The 23,917-nt window shown below is 36.0% G+C and overlaps 1 protein-coding gene across 3 annotated transcripts in view; it reads left to right on the top strand.

Annotated features, from left to right (window-relative positions):
* The window catches only part of LARP1B (La ribonucleoprotein 1B), a 130,106-nt gene that overhangs the window by 78,792 nt on the left and 27,397 nt on the right, over positions 1-23,917 (top strand). For 2 of the 3 annotated variants that reach the window (XM_060012968.1, XM_060012970.1), the window contains 2 exons: positions 19,244-19,455; positions 19,963-20,069. In XM_060012968.1, the coding sequence (XP_059868951.1) occupies positions 19,244-19,455; positions 19,963-20,069 (319 nt within the window). The remainder of the gene's footprint in view (positions 1-19,243; positions 19,456-19,962; positions 20,070-23,917) is intronic. The other variant, XM_060012969.1, reaches the window with a different exon arrangement.

The raw sequence follows: 23,917 nt of genomic DNA on the forward strand, positions 1-23,917 counted from the left end.
TTACTTAAATTCCCGGGATCTACTTTTAACTTTCTTTCTTTTTTTTTTTTTTTTTTTGCGGTATGTGGGCCTCTCACTGTTGTGGCCTCTCCCGTTGCGGAGCACAGGCTCCGGACGCGCAGGCTCAGCAGCCATGGCTCATGAGTCTAGCCACTCCGCGGCATGTGGGATCCTCCCGGACCGGGGCACGAACCCGTGTTCCCTGCATCGGCAGGCAGACTCTCAACCACTGCGCCACCAGGGAAGACCTACTTTTAACTTTTTAATAAATTCTGCCATACAATACAGTTTTAAAATTCAGTGACTCAAAGTGATTTAAAGTTATTATTGAAGTCAGAGTTAGTGTGTGTAGTTTTTTCATGATAAAAGAAGTGACCACATTTTAAATAAACGAAGATTTCATGTTAACATCTTTGTTCAGTTTGGCACCTTGGACTATACCCTATGAGAACTATTAAAGAGAGATGCAGGGCTTCCCTGGTGGCGCAGTGGTTGAGAGTCCGCCTGCCGATGCAGGGGACGTGGGTTCGTGCCCTGATCCGGGAAGATCCCACATGCCGTGGAGCGGCTGGACCCGTGAGCCATGGCCGCGGAGCCTGCGCGTCCGGAGCCTGTGCTCTGCAACGGGAGAGGCCACAACAGTGAGACGCCCGCGTACCAAAAAAAAAAAAAGAGAGATATGCAAAGTTTTGGAATAAAGTACAGATTACACTCTCGTCCCCTGATAATCTCAATAATTTTTATTGTTAACTGGGCAGATATACTGCTCTGTGCAAAAGGAAAAAAGATAGTATCCCATTTTCAAAAGGAAAGAAGCATGGAGGATATGGTTCACAGCTACAAAAATACATATAATTCATTTGAAAATGGAGCCTTCTTAAAGACAGTGATCTGGTCAACCATCAGCACCTTCCATTGCCAATAAGTAAATATTCTCCCGTATGCACAGTTCGGATTGCATCATATCTACCACTCTTCATTTTACTCATTTTACTTAATATCATCCCATGAGCATGTTCCCAAGTTGTTAAGTCCCAAAGAGATAAATTTTACAATGCATAGAAGTAACAGAGAATTAGAGGGAAGAGGGACTTCCCTGCTGGTGCAGTAGTTAAGAATCTACCTGCCAATGCAGGGGACACGGGTTCGATCCCTGGTCCAGAAAGATCCCACATGCTGCAGAGCAACTAAGCCCGTGCTCCACAACTACTGAGCCTGCGCTGTAGAGCCCATGAGCCACAACTACTAAAGCCTGTGCACCTAGAGCCCTTGCTCCTCAACAAGAGAAGCCACTGCAACGAGAAGGCTGCACACCGCAATGAAGAGTATCCCCCACTCGCCGCAACTAGAGAAAGCCCTCGCGCAACACCGAAGACCCAATGCAGCCAAAAATAAATAAATATTTTAAAAAATTAGAGGGAAGGGGCGAGGGGAGAGATACAAACTACTATGTATAAAATACATAAGCGACAAGGATATATTGCATAGTACATGGGAATATAGCCATTGTTTTGTAATAACTTTAAATGGAGCATAATCCATAAAAGTATTGAATTGTGTTGTATGTCTGAAATGAATATAATATTGTAAATCAACTATACTTCTATTTTAAAAAGTCAATATGAAAAGAGATCAGTAGAAAAAGTAGTTGACAAAACATAAACTGGAGCTTCACATAGAGGAAAACTGTATGGCTGGTAAATATGAAAAGATATTATACTCTACTTTGCTGCGATTTGCCAGTTAAAACCATGGTGACATATTATAACCCAGCAGTTTCACTTCAAGAGATACTGTTGCAAATGTTTACCAAAAAGAACATTTATAGCAACATTGTTCATAATATTAAAAAAAAGAAAATTAAAAAAATACCCATTTATAGTAGAATATAATATGTGGCATATTCATAGAAAGGAAAAATATGCAGCAGTGGAAAATGAAAGAACTAAAGCTACATGTGACAAAATGGGTTAATCATAAAAGTAGAGGATGTATCAATTTAATGCCATCTTATAAAATTCATGGATACATGCATAGCCTGTAGAAACCATGAAGAGCAAGGGGAGGGAAAAATAAAAATTAATGTAGTGTTTAATTCCTGAGAAAAGGGAGGAATCCCATTTGGAAAGTCTGCAAATGGGTTTGCCTGAATCTGTAATTTATGTATTAGCGTAGTTGGTGGATTTGTGAGTACCAACTCTGTGTTTCTTTTAAATATTGTCTTCCTGGGTTATAAGTGATTAAGCTCTTTAAGTAAAGTCTCAGATATTTACCAAAAGATTTTTTTTAATACAGTGTTTTTAGAAAGCTTAATTTTTTTCCATACTTAATTTCTTGTTCTCATTTTCATTTCTAAATCAACTGTAGTTTTAAATCTATGTGTACATTTATTAATCTTCATGTGCTATAATCTCCAATTTTAAAAAATATGAACAGAAAGAATAAGCAAAAATTAAGAATAGAAATCAGTATATTGCTATGATAAGAACTGTTGAATAGATTAACTTTCAGTTATAAAGACAATTATAGATTAGATTTAAAGAATATTCCGCTCTGTGCTGTTGGTATGTCATAAGTATACAGAAAGATTGAAAGGCAAAAGGAGGCAAAGTGCTATAAAACAGCGATGGTAATAAAAAGAACTGCTATTGCTATTACAAAATAGAATTTAAAGCAAAAAAAAAAGTGTTTGTTTTCACTGTCTTTAATATCTATCTTCCTGTTTATCCCCTATACCCGATTCAAACAGGCTTTTGCCCCTCACACCCCAAATCAGCTTTTGATAGTGCCTCTAGAGATCTCTGTGTTTAGGAGGGGTCATATCAATCATCATCTTCCCCAACAGCATTGGATCAATCATTCTCTGTCTTGAAACACATTCTTCCTATACACTATTTACTTAGTTCTCATTGTACTTCAGGGAGTCTTATTTGCTGGTTCTTCCCCATTTCCCCAAGCTTTGGATGCTTTAGCACCTAGTCTTCAAGTCTCTTCTCTTTCTGATCCTAAATAACTCCTCAGGTAATAGTATTTAATTTCATGGTTTTAAATAGAATCCTTATACCAATGAGTGTCAAATTTATGTGTACAGACTCCATCCTATATTCCATATAAATAACCAACTGTGTAGTCAACAGTTTCACTTGGATATTTTATAAACATGTCAAACTTTGTATGTTCAAAATCCAAAGTCTGAATTACCACACCTTTCCAAGGACTTCTCCTCCCAGACTTCTACATCTCTATGAATGTTAACTGCATCTTTCTAGTTGTATGGGTAAAAAAAAATCTTGATGTTGTCTTTGATCCCTTTCTTTTTCAACTTCTATTTCTTATTCCTTTTTATTCCTTTATATCAATTGCCCTTTAAAATATATTCAGAACCTAACTACTTCTTACCTTCTCTACTTCTATCACCCTGGCAAAAGCCACCATCATTTTACCACTGGTTAATTATAATAACTCCTAATCTGTCTCTTTCCTTTCATTCCACCTTACAAGGATCCAGAGTTATCTTCTTTCTTTATTTTCTTTAAAAAAAATAAAGTATAATTTATATTCAGTAAATTTCACACTTGTTGGATATACAGTTTTGGGAATTTTGACAGATGCACTCATGTAACTACCACCTACTCAAATTATAGCACAGTTCCATTACTCCCCACAAATTCTCCCATGCTTGTTTGTAGTCAACCTCATGCCTAGCCTTTGGCAGCCTCTTTTCTATTTTCTACTCCTATAGTTTTGCCTTTACCAGAATATCATATGAATGGGATTGTATAGAGTGTAGCCCTTTGAGTCTGACTTCTTTCACTTAGTATAATGCATTTGAGATTCATCCATATTTTTGTGTGTTATTTGTTCCTTTTTACTGGTAAGTAATATTCTGTTACATGGATGTAAGCATTAGTTGAAGAACGTGTAGGTTGTTTTTAGTTTTGGTGATTATGAATAAAGATGCTATAAATATTTGCTTATAGGTTTAGATGAGACTATAAGTCTTCATTTCACTTGGGTAAATACTTAGTGGGATTGCTGGGTCATGTGGTAAGTGTATGTTTAACTTTATAAGAAACTTTCTAATGGTTTTCCAAAGTGGCTGTGTCATTTTGCATTCCCGTCAGCAATGTATGAGGATTCCAGTAGCTCCACGTCCTCACGAGCACTTAGTATCGTAAGTTTTTTAAAAAATTTGCCATTCTAATAGGTATGTATTAGTATCTCATTGTGACTAAACATGCTGAGCATCTTTTCATGTGGTTATTTGCCATCAATATATCTTTGGTGAAGTGACTGCTCAAATATTTTGACTTCTTTTGAGTTTTCTTACTGACCTTTGAGAGCTATTTATTCTGGTTCAAGTCTTTATTACATATGTAATTTGCACATATCTTCTCCCAATCTAGAGATTATCTTTTCATTTTCTTAAGAGGACCTTTTGGGAGTTCCCTGGTGGTCTAGTAGTTAGGATACCGTGCTTTCACTGCCATTGCCTGGGTTCAGTCCCTGGTTGGGAAACTGAGATCCTGCAAGCCACGTGGCATGGCCAAAAATAAAAAAAAGAGTGCCTTTTGAAGAGTAGAACTTTTTTTTTTCCATGCTGCATGGCTTGCGGGATACTGATGTGAACTTCGTATTTTTAATGATGTGCAATTTAAAATTTTTTTGTGGATTATGCTTTTGGTGTCTAGGTAAGAAATCTCTGCTTAATCCAAAATCCAAAGATTTTCTTTTTCTTTTTTTTTTTTTTGAGCAGAGAAAGGTTTATTGCAGGGCCATGCAAGGAGAACAGTGGCTTGTGCTCAAAAGCCCAAACTTCCTTATGGTTTTCAGGGAAAAGTTTTTATAGGCAGAATTTGGGGTGAGGGCTGCTGGGTTTGGGACTTTCTTCTGACTGGTTGGTGGTGAGGTAACAGGGCAGTGTTCTAGGACTCTTGTGCTGAGCCTGAAGTTACCATCTTCCACCTGGGTGGGACCTTAGTTCCTGTAGAAGAACTCAACAATATATTGTTTTGTTTTGTTTTTTAAAGTGTGCTTACACTGAAATACACACTTTATTTATTTATTTAGTTTTTATTTTTGGCTGTGCTGGGTCTTCGTTGCTGCATGTGGGCTTTCTCTAGTTGTGGCGAGCGGGGGCTACTCTTCTTTGCGGTGCGTAGGCTTCTCATTGTGGTGGCTTCTCCTGTTGTGGAGCACGGGTTCTAGGAACGTGGGCTCAGTAGTTGTGGCTCGCAGGCTCTAGAGTGCAGGCTCAGTTGTTGTGGCTCAAGGGCTTAGTTGCTCCGCGGCACACGGGATCTTCCCAGACCAGGGCTTGGACCCGTGTCCCCTGCATTTGCAGGCGGATTCTTAACCACTGCACCACCAGGAAAGTCCTGATATATTGTTATGTATATTCTTTAAGGAGAAACCAGGACCTTGCCCCATTCTGCACTATTGTTTCTTGATGCTCCTCCTTTGTTTCTGCATTCCCTCACTTGATTAGCAGCTGCTTGAATCTGCCCTTTGGAACTGTGGGAGGGTCTAGGAGGCTGAATGAAGCCTATTTCCTATATACAAGAAATGGGGGACACAAAGAATTTGTACCTGGGAGGGCCCCATAGGGTTCTGCCCAATTTCAGTCCCCCCTTTTGTTTGCTACTCTTCAATCTTGAGAAAGCGTGTTGGACAAGAAAGGGAATAACATTTTGGACAGAGAACTTAATCATAAACTTGGCAGAGGAACTTGGTTTTAGGGGACTCGATTTCAATCCCCACTCCTGTTTCAACCTTCCTCAAATCTTTCAGGGAATGAGGTGACAACCACTCTAGCTACTTCCTCCTGAAATGGGGTGTAGTCCTGCCTTGATTTGGGGAATGGACACCGAGTTGGAAATATTCCACTGTTCCAAGTCCTGGATCTGAGTCTTGTCTGATTAAGATCTCAATCCCTTCGTCTTCCATTTTCGTGCAACAGACCCAATTAGAAGTAGGATGAGTGACAGCCCAAACTTTAATAGATAAAATAGATCTCATTCCCTGAGGAATTCAGGAGAATAAGCCTGAAAACCAGTCTGGACTTGACATTTAGAGGGAGACTTGTAGCCAGGTAGCCAGTTGTCTAATTTTAGTTATTTGTTTGCTTGTTTGTTTATTTATTTATCAGCTGTGTTGGGTCTTAGTTGCAGCACATGGGATCTTTCATTGCAGTGCGTGGGCTTCTTGTTGCGGTGTGCCAGCTTTCTCTCTTGTTATGGCGCGTGGGCTACAGAGTGCACACGCTCATTAGTTCCAGTGCTCTGGCTCTCTAGTTGTGGTACGCAGGATCCAGAGCGCATGGGCTTTGTAGTTGTAGCACGTGGGCTTCCTAGTTGTGGTATGTGGGCTCAGTAGTTGCGGCACATAGGCTTAGTTGTCCCGCAGCATGTGGGATCTTAGCTGCCCAACCAGGGATCAAACCTGGGTCCCCTGCATTGCAAAATGGATTCTTAACCACTGGATCACCAGGGAAGTGCCCTGGTTGTCTAATTTTATACAAGTAGGTTTTAACTTCTTATGTGGCATTTACGTATATGTAACAGGAGCTATTGGCCACAAAGATTTTCTGTTAGAGGCTTTATAGTTTTAGCTTTTACATAATTCAGGTTTCTATTCAATTTTGAGTTAATTGTTTTTTTTTTCTTTTTTTTCTTTTTGGTATATGATATAAGTATGGATATGGATATCCAGTGATTTCAGCACCATTTGTTGGAAAGTTTATTCTTTCTCCATTGAACTGCCTTTTGATCTTTGACAAAAACCAATTAACTATATGTGTATAGATTTTGGACTCTATATTCTGTTCATCTTGTCTCTATGTTTATCCCTTTGCCACTAGCACAACTTGATAACTATAATCTTAAAATCAGTATATGTCCTCCACCTTTTTTCTTTTTTTAAAAAAATGTCTATTCTAGTTTACTTGCCTTTTGTTTTTTGCCTTATTATGTCCATGTTTTTTTTGTTTTGTTTTTTTCTAATATCTTTATTGGAGTATAATTGCTTTACAATGGTGTGTTAGTTTCTGCTTTATAACAAAGTGAATCAGTTATACATATACATGTGTTCCCATCTCTCTTCCCTCTTCTGTCTCCCTCCCTCCTACCCTCCCTATCCCACCCCTCTAGGTGGTCACAAAGCACCGAGCTGATCTCCCTGTGCTATGCGGCTGCTTCCCACTAGCTACCTATTTTACGTTTGGTAGTGTATATATGTCCATGCCACTCTTTCACTTTATCACAGCTTACCCTTCCCCCTCCCTATATCCTCAAGTCCATTCTCTAGTAGGTCTGTGTCTTTATTCCTGTCTTACCCCTAGGTTCTTCATGACATTTTTTTTCTTAAATTCCATATATATGTGTTAGCATATGGTATTTGTCTTTCTCTTTCTGACTTACTTCACTCTGTATGACAGACTCTAGGTCCATCCACCTCATTACAAATAGCTCAATTTTGTTTCTTTTTATGGCTGAGTAATATTCCATTGTATATATGTGCCTTGCTCACTAAGCTTAATCATTTCTAGCTTTTGATTTAAAGTGAGAGACGCATGACTCTTCCTTTCACTTGAACACTTAGAAGCCTTTGTGGATTATTAATTGGCCTAATTTCAATATTTTTGTGTCTCTGGGAATAGGGAGCCCCAGGGAGAGGGAAAGAGATGAAGGAACAGTTGGTTGATGGAGCAGTCAGAATATACCCATTTTCAATTGTTTACTGTCTTATATGGGTTTTGTTCATGGTACCCCCGAAATAATTACAATAGTAGCATCGAAGATAACTGGTCACAGATTACTGGAACAAATATAATAATGGAGAAGTTTGAAATATTGTGATAATTACCAAAATGTGACACAGAGACATGAATGAGCAAATGCTGTTGGAAAGTGGCACCAGTAGATTTGCTGGACGTAAAGTTGCCATAAACCTTTAATCTGTAGGGAATTCCCTGGCGATCTAGTGGTTAGGATTCCATGCTTCCATTGCAGGGAGCACAGTTTTGATCCCTGGTCAGGGAACTAAGATCTCACATGCCACATGGCCAAAAAACAACAACAACAAAACACCTTTCTCTTTGTAAAAACAAAAACAAAAACGCAATGTCTTCGAATTGCAATAAAGCAAAGCACAATAAAACAAGGTATCTCAGTAACTCTTCTTTCACTCCTGGTATTTGTAATTTGTGCTACCTTTCTTTTTTTCCCTGATCAATCTGGCTGGAGCTATATCAATTGATCGATTTGATAAATTTTCTCTTTTTAAAATTTTATTTATTTTTATCTTTGGCTGTGTTGGGTCTTCGTTGCTGCATGCAGGCTTGCTGTAGTTGTGGTGAACAGGGGCTACTCTTTGTTGCGGTGCATGGGCTTCTCATTATGGTGGCTTCTGTGCATGGGGTCTAGGCACGCGGGCTTCATAGTTGTAGCTCACGGGCGCTAGAGCGCAGGCTCAGTAGTTGTGGTGCATGGGCTTAGTTGCTCCGCAGCATGTGGGATAGTCCCAGACCAGGGCTCGAACCCGTGTCCCCTGCATTGGCAGGCAGATTCTTAACCACTGAGCCACCAGGGAAGTTCACTGATACATTTTCTAAAGAAGATTTGTTTTCATTGATCTACCTTATTATTTCTCCCAGTAGTATTATTTTCTGCTCTCATTTTTATTTTTCCTTTTTTGTTCTCCTGGTTTGGGTTTATTTTGCTCCTCCTTTTCTGGTTTCATAAGGTAGAAGCTTAGATAATTTATTTGAGAAATTTCTTCTTTTCTATTATAAGAATTTATTGCTACAAATTTCCTTTTAAGCACTATTTTAGGTGCATCTCACAAATTTCAATGTATTGTTTTTTCATTTTTATTCAATTCTAAATATTTTCTAATTTCTTTGTATTTTTCTTTGACCCATCAGTTATTTGGAAGTCATTTTGTTTAATTTCTAAATATTTGGGTATTTGCCTGATATGTTATTTTTTAAAAAAATATTTATTTATTTAGGCTGCACTGGATCCTAGTTGTGGCACTCCGGATCTTTGTTGTGGCCTGTGGGCTTCTTAGTTGCGGCATGCGAACTCTTAGTTGGGGCATGTGGACTTCTGAGTTTGGCATGCGAACTATTTAGCTGTGGCATGCATGCAGGTTATAGTTCCCTGGCCAGGGATCGAACCCTGACCCCCTGCACTGGGAGCGCAGCGTCGTACCCACTGGACCACCAGGGAAGTTCCCCTGATATCTTATTTTTTAAGAGGGAAGCTTACATTAGTCATTTGAGACTTTTCTAATATAAGCATTTAATCCTATATGCTTTCCTTTAAGCACTATTTTAACTTCATTTCACAGATTTTGGTGTGTTGTGTTTTAATTTTCATTTTTTCAAAATATTCTCTAATTCCTCTTGAAACTTCCTCTTTGATCCATGAACATTTTGAACATGTTGTTTAATTTTCAAGTGATTGGAAATTTTCCTATTATATTTTTGTTATTGGTCTTATTGATACATAGTGTCATTCCATTATGGTCAGAGAACATACTTTGCATGATTCAGTTCTTTTAAATTTGTCAAGGTCTAATTTATGACACACAGTATTGTCTGTCTTAGTGAATGTTCCATGTGCTTTGACAAGAATATTTATTCTGCTGTGGTTTTATTGTTTTTTGTTTTTTGTTTTGCGGTACGCAGGCCTCTCACTGCTGTGGCCCCTCCCGTCGCGGAGCACAGGCTCCGGACGTGCAAACCCAGCGGCCACGGCTCACGGGCGCAGCCGCTCCGCGGCATGTGGGATCTTCCCGGACCAGGGCACGAACCCGTGTCCCCTGCATCGGCAGGCGGACTCTCAACCACTGTGCCACCAGGGAAGCCCTATTCTGCTGTTTTTGAGTGGAGTATCTACAAATTCTTATTAGGGTCAGTTAGTTGATTGTGTTTGTAAGTTCTATTCCCTTGCTAATTTTCTTTTGGCTACTAGCTCTAATAGTGAGAGAAAAGTGTTTAAGTCTCCAACTGTAATTGCAGATTTCTGTTTTTCCTTTGATTTCTGTCAGTTTTTTCTTCATTTATTTTGAAGCTCTTTTTACTAGGTGTACTACACCCTTAGGTTTATTGTGTCTTCTTAGGATTTGACCTTTATATCAGTTTATACTGCCTTCTTTATTCCTGTTCATTTTATTTGCTCTGAAATCTCGTTTATCTAATTTTGATATAGCCATTCCAGCTTTTTCTTGATTACTCTTTGTATGGTATGTCTTTGTATGGTGTGTCTTTTTTCATCCCTTTACTTTTAAGCTACTTATTTCATTATATTTGAAGTGAGCTTGCTATAGACAGCATATAGACTGGTCTTTTCGTTAAATTCAGTCTGAAAATCTGTCTTTTAATTGGTATGTTTAGATTGTTTACATTTAATGTAATTATTGCTATGTTTGGATTCAGATTTTGTTCCTTTGTTTCCCTTTCTCTGCCCTGTTTAGGTTACAGTTGACCCTTAAACATCTAGGGGGTTATGGGTGCTGACCCCCCCACACATAGTCAAAAATACTATTATCTCTCCCTCAAAAACAAGGAATTGATAAATGACTCAACCAAGGATAAGAAGCTGAAACAGTTTGAATAGAATCAGAACTCAAACCCTAGTTCTTTTGATTCTACATACTGTGATCTCTAATTGAACACAAACTTTTCCCACACTTAGTTAATTTAAAGATCTTTAAAATGAAAATACATGTCCTATATTTATTGAAAAAAAAATCTGCTTATAAGCTGACCTGCAAAATTTAACCCCATGTTGTTCAAGGGAAAACCGTCTATGTAATTTTTTTAATTACATTTTAATTTACCTAGGGTGAGTTTGGCCATATATGCCTTTTTTGTGTAATTATTTTTTTAGTAGTTCCTCTAGGGATTAGGTTGCTCTAGATACACTTAACTTTTCATTTTATTTAGAATCAATATTTTACTACTTCAATAGGAACATAGAAATTTTACTTACATATAAGTTTCTTTGTGGTATAGTCTTGAAAATAAATTGAAAATCCTATCAGTGTTATATTTTTTACTTTTAACTATCAAGTATGTTTTAAAGAACTTAAAAGGATAATAGTCTATTATCTATATTATACTTTTACCATTCTCTTGCTCTTCCTGTATTTATGATGTTCCAAGTTTCTTTCTGATATCCTTTTCTTCTGTTTGAGGTACTTTCTTTAGCAATTCTTTGAGAGAAATTCTGCTGACTATGGTTTATTTACCTTAGTTTTCCTTCATCTGATGATGGTGTGTTTATTTCACCTTCATTCCCAAAGGATGTTTCCTTAGATACAGAATTCTGGAATGACAGTTCTTTTCTTTCAGCACTTAAAACTGTCAGGCCACTTCTTTCTGTCCTCCATAGTTTCTGATTTAAAAATTTTGTAGTAATTCAGATTGTTCCCTTACTTGTATTGAGTTCTTTTTCTCTAGCTACTTTCAAGAATTTTTATTTGTCTTAAGTTTTTAGCAATTAGAGTGTGATGTGCCTGACCATGGATTTCTCTGGATTAATCCTTGATGGGCTTCTGTTTCTTGAATGTGTAGGTTCATGCCTTTAGCCAAACTAGGAAAGTTTTAAACTATTATTTCTTCAAAAATTTTTTTGGTTCTGCATTTTCTCTCCTCTCAAGGACGTATTGTTGTTCCACAGATTCCTGAGGCTTGATTAGTTTTTTTCCAATTGTTTTTTTGCTCTGTCGTTCAGATTGGATAAATGTTATTGATTCTGGATGCTTTTACTACTTCTCCTTATCACCTGTTGGAAGAAGTTTAATTGTGATTGTCTTGATGTGATTTTCTTCCAGGCTTATTGAGGTTTTTTTTTAATCTACGTGTTTACATATTTTTAATCAACTTTGGAAAAATTTTTAGCCATATTTTAAATTAACAGTTTAAATTTTTAAAAATTAATAATTTTTAATGTACTTTTAAGTCTTTCCTTTAAGATTCCAGTTACATGTATATTAATCTACTTGAAGTCACATAGCTCACTAATGCCTTCTTTTTTTTCAGTCTTTTTTCAGTCTTTTTTTTCCTCTGTGTTTTGGGCAATTTCTACTCCTATGCTTTCAGGTTAATTATTAGTCTTTTATTCTGCAGTGTCTAATCTATTTTTAAACCCATCTGGTGTATTTTTGAAAAATCTCAGCTGTTGTATTTTTCTTCTCTAGAAGTTGGATTGGATTCTTTTTTTTATTGTCTGTATCTCTTTTTGATGTGTTCATACTTTCCTCTACCTTATCCAATACATGAAATATAGTTATAATGACTTTTTGCAGGCAAAGTGTAAATCCAGTTTCAGTGGTTGGCAAATTTATTAACCCATAGGCCCAAACTGGCCTGCCATGGTCTAATTTGGCCATACCTTTCATTTACATATAGTCTATACCTGTACTACAATGGCAGGGTTGAGTAGTTTTAACAGAGACTTTATGACCTGAAAAGTGAAAAAAAATTACTATCTGGCATTTACAGAAAAATATTTGCTGAGTCCTGCTTCAGTGACATTTTATTTACATAAAAAAATAGAATGTCAGTCCTCGTATAGCATTTGTTATTATCAGCCTTCAGTGAACACCAACAGCATAATATTAAGTTCTGTTTTGTTTTTTTTTTTTAAAAAGGAAATTCTTATTTATTTATTTATTTATTTATTTATGGCTGTGTTGCGTCTTCGTTTCTGTGCGAGGGCTTTCTCCAGTTGTGGCAAGCGGGGGCCACTCTTCATCGCGGTGCGCGGGCCTCTCACTATCGCGGCCTCTCTTGCTGTGGAGCACGGGCTCCAGACGCGCAGGCTCAGTAGTTGTGGCTCACGGGCCTAGTTGCTCTGCAGCATGTGGGATCTTCCCAGACCAGGGCTCGAACCTGTGTCCCCTGCATTGGCAGGCAGATTCTCAACCACTGCACCACCAGGGAAGCCCAAGTTCTGTTTTTATAAAGGCAATTCCTGTCTATAAAGACAATGGGGACCATGGATAAGGTTCATATGGTCCAGGTATGCAGGTGTGCAATGATTTGGTGGAATAACATTTGGAAAATCTTAAGTAGCAAAATAGTTAGCACACCCCCCTCAGTCCAGTGGTTCTTAAACTTTGGCAAGTATCAGATTCACCTGGAAAGCTTGTTAAATCAAGGAACTCTGTACCCAGAGTTTCTTGATTTAGTAAGTTGAGGTAAGACCTGAGAATATGCATTTTTAACAAGTTCCCAGATTATTCTGATTATCCTGTACCACTGGTTGGGACTACACTTTGAAAATCAGTGCTTTAGCCTAATCCTCTGAAATATCAGTCTTCTCTGATAAACTTTTAGCAGAAACTGTATGGTAGTCAATCACAATTGAGGTTCCCTGAAGAGCAGATGGCCTGGTCTTTTGTGTTTTAAAGCTTTTTTGAGGTATAATTTACATAAAATTAACTCACTTTAAGTGTATAGTTTGATTAATTTCAGTAAATTTGTATAGTTGTACACCAGTTCCACAATTCAGTTTTTAAATTCCATCACAATAAAAGTTCCCCCACGATCATTTGTAGTCAATTTCAGCACTCAGTTTCAGTCTGAGGTAACCAGTGACCTGCTTTCTGTCTGTATGTTTTTGCACTTCCTAGAAATTTCATGTAAATGGGATCATATGATATGTAGTCAATGTGTCTGGCTTCTTTCAATTAATATAATATTTTTGAGATTACTCTATGTTGTTGCTTATATTTGTACTTCACTCCTTTTTGTGAGGTAGTGTTCTATAGCATGGACATACTTCATTTGGTTTATCCATTTGGAAGTTGATGGATATTTGGATTTTTTGGTTTTGGTTTTGGCTATTATGAAAAATGCTATTTTGAACATTCATGTACAAGAGATGGCCCATGATTTTGATAAAAAAGAAGTTATAATATCTAAATGATATTCATGTATCATCCCAGGCTTATATTTGATAAAAAACAACTTCAGGGACTTCCCTGGTGGCGCAGTGGTTAAGACTTTGTGCTCCCAATGCAGGGAGCCCAGTCTCCATCCCTGATCTGGTAACTAGATCACACATTCATGCTGCAACTAAGAGTTCACATGCCACAACTAAGTGTTCACATGCCACAACTAAGGAGCCCTTGAGCCGCAACTAAGGAGCCCACCTGCCGCAACTAAGACCCAATGCAACCAAAAAAAAATTTTTTTAATGTATTCTTATTTCCTAACTACCTATTTTTCTAGTAATTTAATTTTTATATCTACTATATTTTATGTACTTGAAATTGTGTTAACTATTTTTGATACTTTTTTTGTCAAAATATTATCATTTTTTAATATTTATTTATTTAGTTAGTTATTTTGGCTGTGCCAGGTCTTAGTTGTGGCAGGCAGGCTTCTTAGTTGTGGCATGCATGCGGGATCTAGTTCCCTGACCAGGGACTGAACGAGAGCCCCCTCCTTAGGGAGTGCAGAGTCTTACCCACTGGACCACCAGGGAAGTCCCTGTCAAAATATAAATTGGTATATGGTACCTATGCAAATTTTGTAAAATGTTTCTTTTGAGATAACAAAAGTACTCTATAGATCTTAATCATCACAAAATTGGTATATCTGGACTCTTCTTGGTGGATAAAACTCACACTGAATTAAACCTGGAATAAAATAAATATAAAACTGAATAAAATGTAACTTTTTAATATGGAAATGTTCAGATAAAAATAAAAGCAGAGAAAACTGTCTAATGGACCCCCATGTACCCATCTCACCTAATTTCAACAATTGTTAATAGTTTGACATTCTTTTTTCATCTGTACCTTGTTCCTCATCTGTTTCTGGTATTGCATATCGAATCTCAAACACCATATTATTTATTCTGTAAATATTTCATTGTATATTGCAAATTTATATATATATATAAATTTTCATGGTACCATTATTTCACATAAAATTAGAAATAATTCCTTAATATCATCTACTACCCAGTTTATGTTTGTTGTTCCTGATTGTCTGAAATATATCTTTTTCTAATTTGTTGTTTGAATCAGGACCAAGCAAGATGCACACGTTGCATTTGATTGATAAGACCATTAAGTCACTTTTAATCTATAATCATTCCTCTTCTCTTGTTTTTCCATGCCAGTGATTTGTTGAAGAAAGTGATTACTTTGTCATGCAATTTCTTATTAGCTAGATTTATCTGATTGTATCTTCACATCATATGTCCCTTTATCTCCTCTATTTCCTGTGAACTGGTATTTAGATATAGAACAGTTAGTATATTCAGGATTTTTATATTTCTGATAGCAAGACTATTTCTTAGGAGGAGTTGTTTACTTCCCATTGCATCATATGATGTCTTTCAGGCTCACTTTTAGTGATGTTATGACTGGTCATTGGGTTTAGATGCTATCAGTCTGATCCATTCATCATAAAGTTTCCCTTTACCTTTTTTTTTAAAGGCTTTTTTTCTAGAGCAGTTTTAGGCTCATAGCAAAATTAAAAGATACAGAGATTTCCCATTTACTCCCTGATCCCAATTTGCATAGCTATCACCCCTCTGGTGAAAGATGTTGCCTCTTTATAGCAACATCCCACATCAGAGTGGTACATTTGTTACAATTGATGAGCCTACACTGACACATTGTAGTCACCAAAAGTCCATAGTTCCATTAGCGTTTACTCCTGGCGTACATTCTACAGGTTTGTATAAATGTATAATGAGATGTAGCCATCATTATAGTATCAAACATAGTATTTTCACAGCCCTAAAAATCCTCTGTGTTCCACCTGTTCATCTCTCCCTCCCCTCAACCCCTAGAAACAACTGGTCTTTTTATCATCTCCATAGTTTTCCTTTTCCAGAACATTGAATAGTTGGAATCACCCAGTGTGTAGCCTTTTCAGATTGGATCCCTTCACTTAGTAATAGGCTTTTAAGGTTCCTTCATGTCTTTTCATGATTTGATAGCTCGTTTCTTTTTACCACTGAATAATGTTCCATCATCTGGGTATGTGACAGTTTATTTATCCATTCAGCTACTGAAGGCTATCCCGGTAGCTTCCAAGTTTTGGCAGTTATGAATAAAGCTGCTTTAAACATCCATGAGCAGGTTTTTGTGTGGACATAAGTTTTCAGCTCCTTTGGGTAAGTACCAAGGAGGGCAACTGCTAGATTGTATGATAAGAGTATGTTTAGTTTTGTAAGAAACTTCCAAACTGTCTTCCAAGGTGGCTGTACCATTTTACATTCCTACCACCAATGCATGAGAGTTCCTGTTACTCCACATTCTCACCAGCATGTATTAGTGTTGTCAGTGTTCTGGATTTTGGCCAATCTGATAGGTGTGTAGTAGAATCTCATTGTCGTCTTACATTGCAATTCCCTGATGATATCTAATGTGGAGTATCTTCATGTGTTATTTGCCATTTGTATTTCTTCTTTGGTGAAGTGTCTGTTAGGTCTTTGGCCCATTTTCTAATCAGGTTTTGTTTTGTTTTGTTTTTTTAATTGATGAGTTTTAAAAGTTCTTTGTATATCTTGGATAATAGTCCTTTATCAGATGTGTCTTTTGCAAATGCTTTCTGCCATTCTGTGGCTTGTCTTTTCGTTCTCTTGACAGTGTTGTTCACAAAGCGTAAGGTTTTCATTTTAATTAAGTCAGTATATCAGTTATTTCTTTCATGGCTCGTGAAATCTCTCCTCAACGTTTTACCAAATGCTTTTAGCAGCTACTGATGAATATTCCCCTGGTCCTCTATTTCATTAGAGTTGCAAAATATTCACCTTCCAATTCTATTATTTCTTCTGTATTTCTTAACCTAGAATTCTATAAGGAAGAATTTTTTTTTTATAAATTCTTTGTTTACTCTGGAATTCAATTTTTACAAGAAAGGAAGGATAAATTCTTGTTTATTTCTTTGTATTCAATTTATTATTTTCAGAATAATGAGTTGGTGCCCTAGCAACCCAGAGATATGATTAAGTTTTAAAGTATCATTATGAACTCTCATGGGGTTTATTTATTTGATGTGCTTAATCCAGTTCAGTCATTGTTTTCACTGGTGATGTCCCCTAAAGTTTGCTGCTATGTTTTCATGAACTATGCTTATATTTTCATTTTTAACTTCATTGCTTTCTGGCTCAAAATTTCCTAGGCTCGTATAATACTTTGTGCTTCAGACTGTTTTTTTGTTTGTTTGTTTGTTTGTTTTTGTTTTTTTGAAGGAGACTAGATCAGTGGGAAATGGAATTTAGAGACCATAATCTAGATGCTAGGAAGCTTACTTACTGGGTTGTTACTGCTCCTAGATCTTTGAATGTTTCTTTTACAAGGGCACTGGATTTACCATAATTTTCATTGTATGCTCCTACTTTTAACTCCCGAGATTGTATATCTTTTTGCTATACAGAAAAACAGCATTAACACAATTCAGTTAAGTTTATCAGTCATTGGGTGGGGATATACTTTTTTCTAGTCACAGTTGTACAGCCTGGTATACATGTTAGATTTTGGCCCTTGCTTTCCGGGAAGCACTGAGACTTACTGTTAGCATTTAATGGAATGATATGTAAGAAAATAAATTTTAATTTAATAAATCTAAAAATAAATGGATAAAATGCAGAGGTGGTACAAAAGAAGAACTGATTAATTCTGTTGGCAGATGTTTAAGGAATGCTATGCATTCCCAGGGAAAGTAACATGCTGGGTATTAAAGGAAGGATATGAGTCTAACTGGGTGTAAAAAGATGAAGGAAAGGGACTTTTAGATAGAGGAAGAAGTGTATGAAAAGATATGAAGCCAGAAAACAGGAACAACAAGTAGGTTGCTATTTGGGGCACCAAGATTGAAGTGGAGAATGACAATAGATGAGGCAAAATCAGGAAAGTATTATATGCCATGATAAAGAGCCTATACTTCTCCTATAGGCAACAGGGAAATGCTGAAAATTTTTAAGTAGAAATGTGAAATGACCTAATTTGCTCCTCAGAATAATCATTCTGGCAACAGTAAAGAAAATGGATTAGGAGGGAAAATGTCAAGACAGAGAGACTAGGTCTTAGAGTGGTAAGTTCACTTTTTGAGTTTACAAACTTGCCTCTAGAATAGTACTTGGCATATAGTAGTAGGTACTCAATAATATCTGTCAGGTGAACAAAAGGTTATTGTATGAATCAAAAGAAGTTGATAAGTCTGAAGAAAAACCACATAGAAATAGCGACTGCATTTTTGACAGTACTACTTGATTCATCTGCTTGCTTACTTAGTATTTTATCTTAAGATTTTCACAAACTAAGTAAAACAACCCAATAGAAAAATAGTCAAAAGGATATAAATGGCAAGCTCTGAAAGGGAAAACTGAGTGATGACTATATGAAAATATGCTCAACTTCTCTAATGACCAAAGAAATGCAAATACCTTTTAAATCCCATGAGGTGGAAAAATATTTAAAAGTTTACACAAAACCCAGCCTTGAGCAGGATGTTAAAGTGTTGGGATATTTACAAGCTGCTGCTGGAAGTATAAATTGGTGAAACCACTGTAGAAAGCAGGTTGACAATCAGTATTTAGTAAGTCAGAAGATGCACATGCCATTTGACTCAGCATTTCCATTTCAGTTATAAACCCTAGAGAAATGCTCACACCTATATAAAGATACATGTTCAACAATGTTCACTGCATCATTATTGATTATACCAAAACTTTGAAAGTAACACAGATGTCTTCAGGAGAATGAATAAATTTTGATATGTGTATAACAGTATGATATTCTGCAGTGAAAATGAATAAGCCAAAGCCATATGAATAGACCTGAATAATTGTCACAAACAAAATACTGACTGAAAAAGCCTGCAAAATAATAATATAGTGGGATGCCACTTATATAAAGTTAATTATGCAAAATAATAATATTATATATATACAATAATAGATAAAAATACCAAATTTAAGAGCCTGGTTATCTCTGAGGAGGAAAAGCAAAATGAGATTAGGAAAGGTTACACAGTGGTCTTTAGCATATTTTTCTTTAAAAAAAAAGTCAGAAATAAAGCAAAATTAAAATTTAATAGGGTAGGTGATGTGTAGACAAGTGGTTTTAAAAAATTCTTTCTTATATATTTGAAATATTTCTGATGAAAAAAATCCTCTGAGAGTAGAGAATTTCAGAATTATCCTTGTTCCCAAAGTAAAATATTTTTCTAGCACCTAAATCCTTTTAACAGCTTTTTATTTTGCAGATTTGACTGATGAATTAGCTCAGAAGTTGTTTGATGTTTCAGAAATGTCTTCGGCAACAATGGCCCGTTCATTACCCACAGTAGTTCCAGAATCTCCTAGAATTTATCCTGCAAGGACACCCAAAACACCTCGAACACCTAGATTACAAGATCCAAACAAAACACCAAGATTTTATCCTGTTGTTAAAGAACCCAAAGCCATTGATGTAAAGGTACACAAAACACCAGGAATATAAAGCCTGCCGTTTGTATACTTCAACATTACAAAATGATGTTTTTTAGTTTCTTTTTTAGTTTCTATAACAATAAAAATAGTTTCTATAGTTTAGTTTAGTTTCTGTAACAATAAAAGTAATGTATATTTTAGACTGCAAGAATTCATTAAAAAATGGTATTTTACCATAGCAATGTCTTCTCAGGTTAAGGAATAACTTCTTTACAATGGATAGTGTTAATTAAAGACAATCAGAAGGTGTAATGAGGAATCATTCTAAGTTGTATTTCTTTTAATCCTTGTGTTGAAACCTAGCAAAGGGTCTTGTGAAGTTTTGTAACTTGTATGTGACATATTTGAGTTTTGTGACTTCATATGATTTCATAATGTGTCACCCACCATATGAAAATGTTTGAGTTGGTTTACAGTCAGAGGGTTTTTTTAATTTACTTGTGAGGTTCACACTACTGAAGGTAATTGGAACGTTTGACTTCTTTTTCCTTAGAGTCCAAGAAAGAGAAAAACAAGACATAGTACAAATCCCCCTCTAGAGTGTCATGTTGGTTGGGTAATGGATTCCAGAGATCATGGGCCAAGAACATCCTCTGTCAGGTACCATATTTGTCAAATATTGCTTTGTTCTTGATTTTAAATTTGTTGAAAACAGTTACTAGTTAGATATTTGGGAACATTTAAGAATTAATATGTTAGCAAATTAATAGAACAACAAAATAGTAAAAAGAAGCCAAAGAAGGGGAAATAAATGGGACAGTTTTACAATAAGTATATTAAGGAATAATTCAGTAGGACAGGCTTTTTTTTTTTTCTTTTAAAGTAATTTTCACAAATGTATACTCTTCGATTAAAAATATTTAGGTCGGGCTTCCCTGGTGGCGCAGTGGTTGGGAGTCTGCCTGCCGATGCAGGGGACACGGGTTCGTGCCCCGGTCCGGGAAGATCCCACATGCTGCGGAGCGGCTGGGCCCGTGAGCCATGGCCGCTGAGCCTGTGCATCTGGAGCGTGTGCTCCGCAACAGGAGAGGCCACAACAGTGACAGGCCCGCGTACCACCAAAAAAAAAAAAAAAAAAAAAAATTCAGATCTATTAAAGTTATTATCTTTGGAAAGATTCCAGATTTTTCATAGCATAGTAGGTTCTTAGTGAGTTAATGTGCTAAACAATCTACTCAAAACTACGTAAAGGATATGGAAATAAAACACATTAATATTTTGGAATTTTTCCTTTGGGGGGAAATAATTTAGATTAGCTAGTTATTAGCAGTAAGTGGTTTGTCTTTTAGTTTTTAATTTAAAAAAGAAAGAGTATTATTTACCTCAGTGAAAACCTAACCTATCTTGTGTTTGTATAAATATTTTCAGAATAATTATCTAATCAGCTTTCTAATTGGAAAATGAACTTTAGGAAAAAGTATTTTTTGACTGGTTAAGGTAAGGATTAGTTAGTTTCATTCAAAGAAAAGCTAGAGAGTGTATCATGATCTGAAAATCTCCAAGTATGTCTTTGCAGGGATGTTAATTTGTTTCTTTCACATTTTGTTCTCATTAGATATATTTTCCTTAAAAGATAAACTGTGTATATGTTCTTCTTGCACACCTATTGTATACGAATAGTTATTTTGTATTCTAAGTCATTTTGAGAGTTTTTTTCTTTTATTTATTTATTTTTATCAGAGCAGTATATTTAGAGATCAGTAGATAATGGTGAAAAATGTTGCACTGATATGTAGCAGGGAACAAGGCAGGTACAGTCCCTGCCTTTCTGGAGCTTAATTCAGAGATGACAGGCAAGTATGTAGTTACAATAATGAGGGGTGGATTTTGTTCGCCAGCTTGTCTTTTAGAGGAGTTGCAGCTACACAGCAGACTTGAGTGGGAGGTACACAGAGCTCCCCGTACCCTCTGCATACCCTGCCTCCCCCACTGTAAGCAGTCATATCTTTGACCATCTACATTAATGTCAGTGCTGGTAGTGTCTTAAAGTCTGTTTCTCTCATCTGTTCTTTGTTCTTTTCTCCTACTTTCTTTTGGATCAGCTTAGTTTTTGTAATGATTCTATTTTATCTCTACTATTGTCTTCTTGTTGTATCTCTTATTTTTTACTGGTCTTCTAGGGTTTATAATATACGTTTTAAAATATAATCTATTTTCAAGTAATATATCATTACACATATAGGATAAGAACGGTACTGCAGTAAAGTTCCTTTTCCTACTGTCCTTTCTGCTATATTTTATTATTATTTTTCTTTAGACAATTATCTTTTAAAACAATTAACATGAAAAAAAGGAATTTTAAATGTATTCTCATTTTTACCATTTACAATGCTCTTCATTTCTTGCGTGGGTCTGTTGGCAATGAATTCTGTTAGCTTTTGTTTCTCAGGAAAAGGTTTCTTTTTTTTCATTTTGAAAGATATTTTCAATGAGCATAGAATTCTATGATGGATCTAGGTATGAATTCAGATCCACGGCTCATTCTGTTTGTAATGAATTTTAAGCATCAAAAGTGATACGGTTTAGTGAAATAATTTTCAAACTTTTTTGTCTAAGGACCTCTTTATCCTTTTAGTTATTGAGGACCTCATAGAGCTTTTGTTCATGGGAGTTATATAATTTAAAAATAAAAAATTAAACTGAATTGAGTTTAAAAGTAAAACTGAAAACAATTAAATATTTATTCATTTAAAATAATAAACATATTACATATTAACATAAATGACATATTTTTATGAAATATAATTACATTTCTCAAAACAAAAAAATTCCTGAATAGAGTGGCATTGTTTTAAAGTTTTGCATATTTGTTTAATGTTTTTGCTTTATATGAGATAACTGGATTCTCATATGTTTCTATATTCAATCTTATAATTTGTTATTTTATTGTTGTTGTAGAGGAATAAAATCCAAGAAAGGGAGGAATATTTTAATAGCCTTTTCAGATAATTTTAGGTATTCTTCTTTGATATTATACCAAAGCTGAACAAGTGGTAATTTTTTAAAAGTTAGTTGCAGTGTAGAATCTAAACCATATATAAGTGACCACCTTCTACTCAGTGAATTTTTCATACTCTGTTACATTAAAAGCCATTGGACTTCTTCCAATTTGAATGGCTCTTTTTGTCTATGCATGCATTTGTAACATGAATTGGTCATTTGGAAAAACTGATTAACTGAGTTATGCGGACTTTTAAATGATGACACGTCAGAATACAATAAAAAAATTACATTAAAAAAATAACCACTAAGGAGAGTAATGTCAGGAAGATGGCAGAATGGGAAGGAACAGGAATCTGTCTCACCACTTGGACAACAACTGTATCAGCAGAAACTGTCTGCATTGACTATTTTGGAACTCTACAGTCTATCTGAACACTTAAAGCTTCCAGGGGAAAGCGTGTCTGGTAAATTGTTAATATTCGTTGATGTCAGCCTTTGGTGTAGTAGTGGCCATCTCCCACTGCCCCAGCCCTGTGACAGGCATTTGGGAAGATGGCAACCCACACCTCTGGTGTGGCTTGCTGGATCCAATGTAGGCAATAAGGACCTTGTCCTCCAAATATTGGAGTTCTGTGTTGACTGCTAACTGCCTCTGGTCAATAAGGTTCAGACACAGAGTCTGGTAGCCTTTGTTTCATCCCCACTGTCTGAATGTCTTTTTTTTTTTTCCCCAAAACAACCACTAATGAGGGAAATTTAGAAAATTACCACCCATGCCCAAGGAAAAATGTGGAAAAAAACCTAAGGGGACTTTAAGCTTTTACCTCAGGCTTATCCCAGCACAGAAGCAGCCTACAATAGCTGGAAAAAAACAGCAAACCCTGGGGAAGAGGGAGAATTTGATTTCCAGAGTTACCACTTTATAAGATTCAAATCTTCATTGTTCAACAAAAAAATCACAAGGCTTACAAAGAAATAAGAAAGTATGGGCCATTTGAAGGAACAAAATTAATTGACAGAAAATGCACCTGATGAAGCCTGGGTTCCATTCTTTCAAAATGAAGTCTTTAAAACAGCTGTTTTAAGGATACTCAAAGAGCTAAATAAAGGAAGATATAGACAAAGATAGCAAAACAATGTATGAAGAAAACAAGATTATCAATAGAGATAGAAATTATACAAAGGAATCAGAAAGGAATTCTGGAGCTGAAAATACAATAACTAAAATGAAAAATACACCAGAAGGTTCAAAAGCAGATTTCATCAAACGGAAGAAAGAGGAAAGAATCAGTAGACTTAAAGATGGAACAATTTGAATTATCAAGTCTGAGGAACAAAAAGAAAGAAGAAAAAACTAGTAGTGTCTAAGGGATCTGTAGGACACATGAACTAGCCCAATACACACATTGTGGGAATCTCAGAAGGAAAAGAGGAAAAAGGGGGCAGGAAGAATATTTGAAAGAATACTGGCTCCCAATTTGATGAAATACATGAATCTACAAATC

The sequence above is a fragment of the Delphinus delphis genome, chromosome 5, assembly GCF_949987515.2.
Source record: "Delphinus delphis chromosome 5, mDelDel1.2, whole genome shotgun sequence".
Lineage (NCBI taxonomy): Eukaryota > Metazoa > Chordata > Mammalia > Artiodactyla > Delphinidae > Delphinus > Delphinus delphis.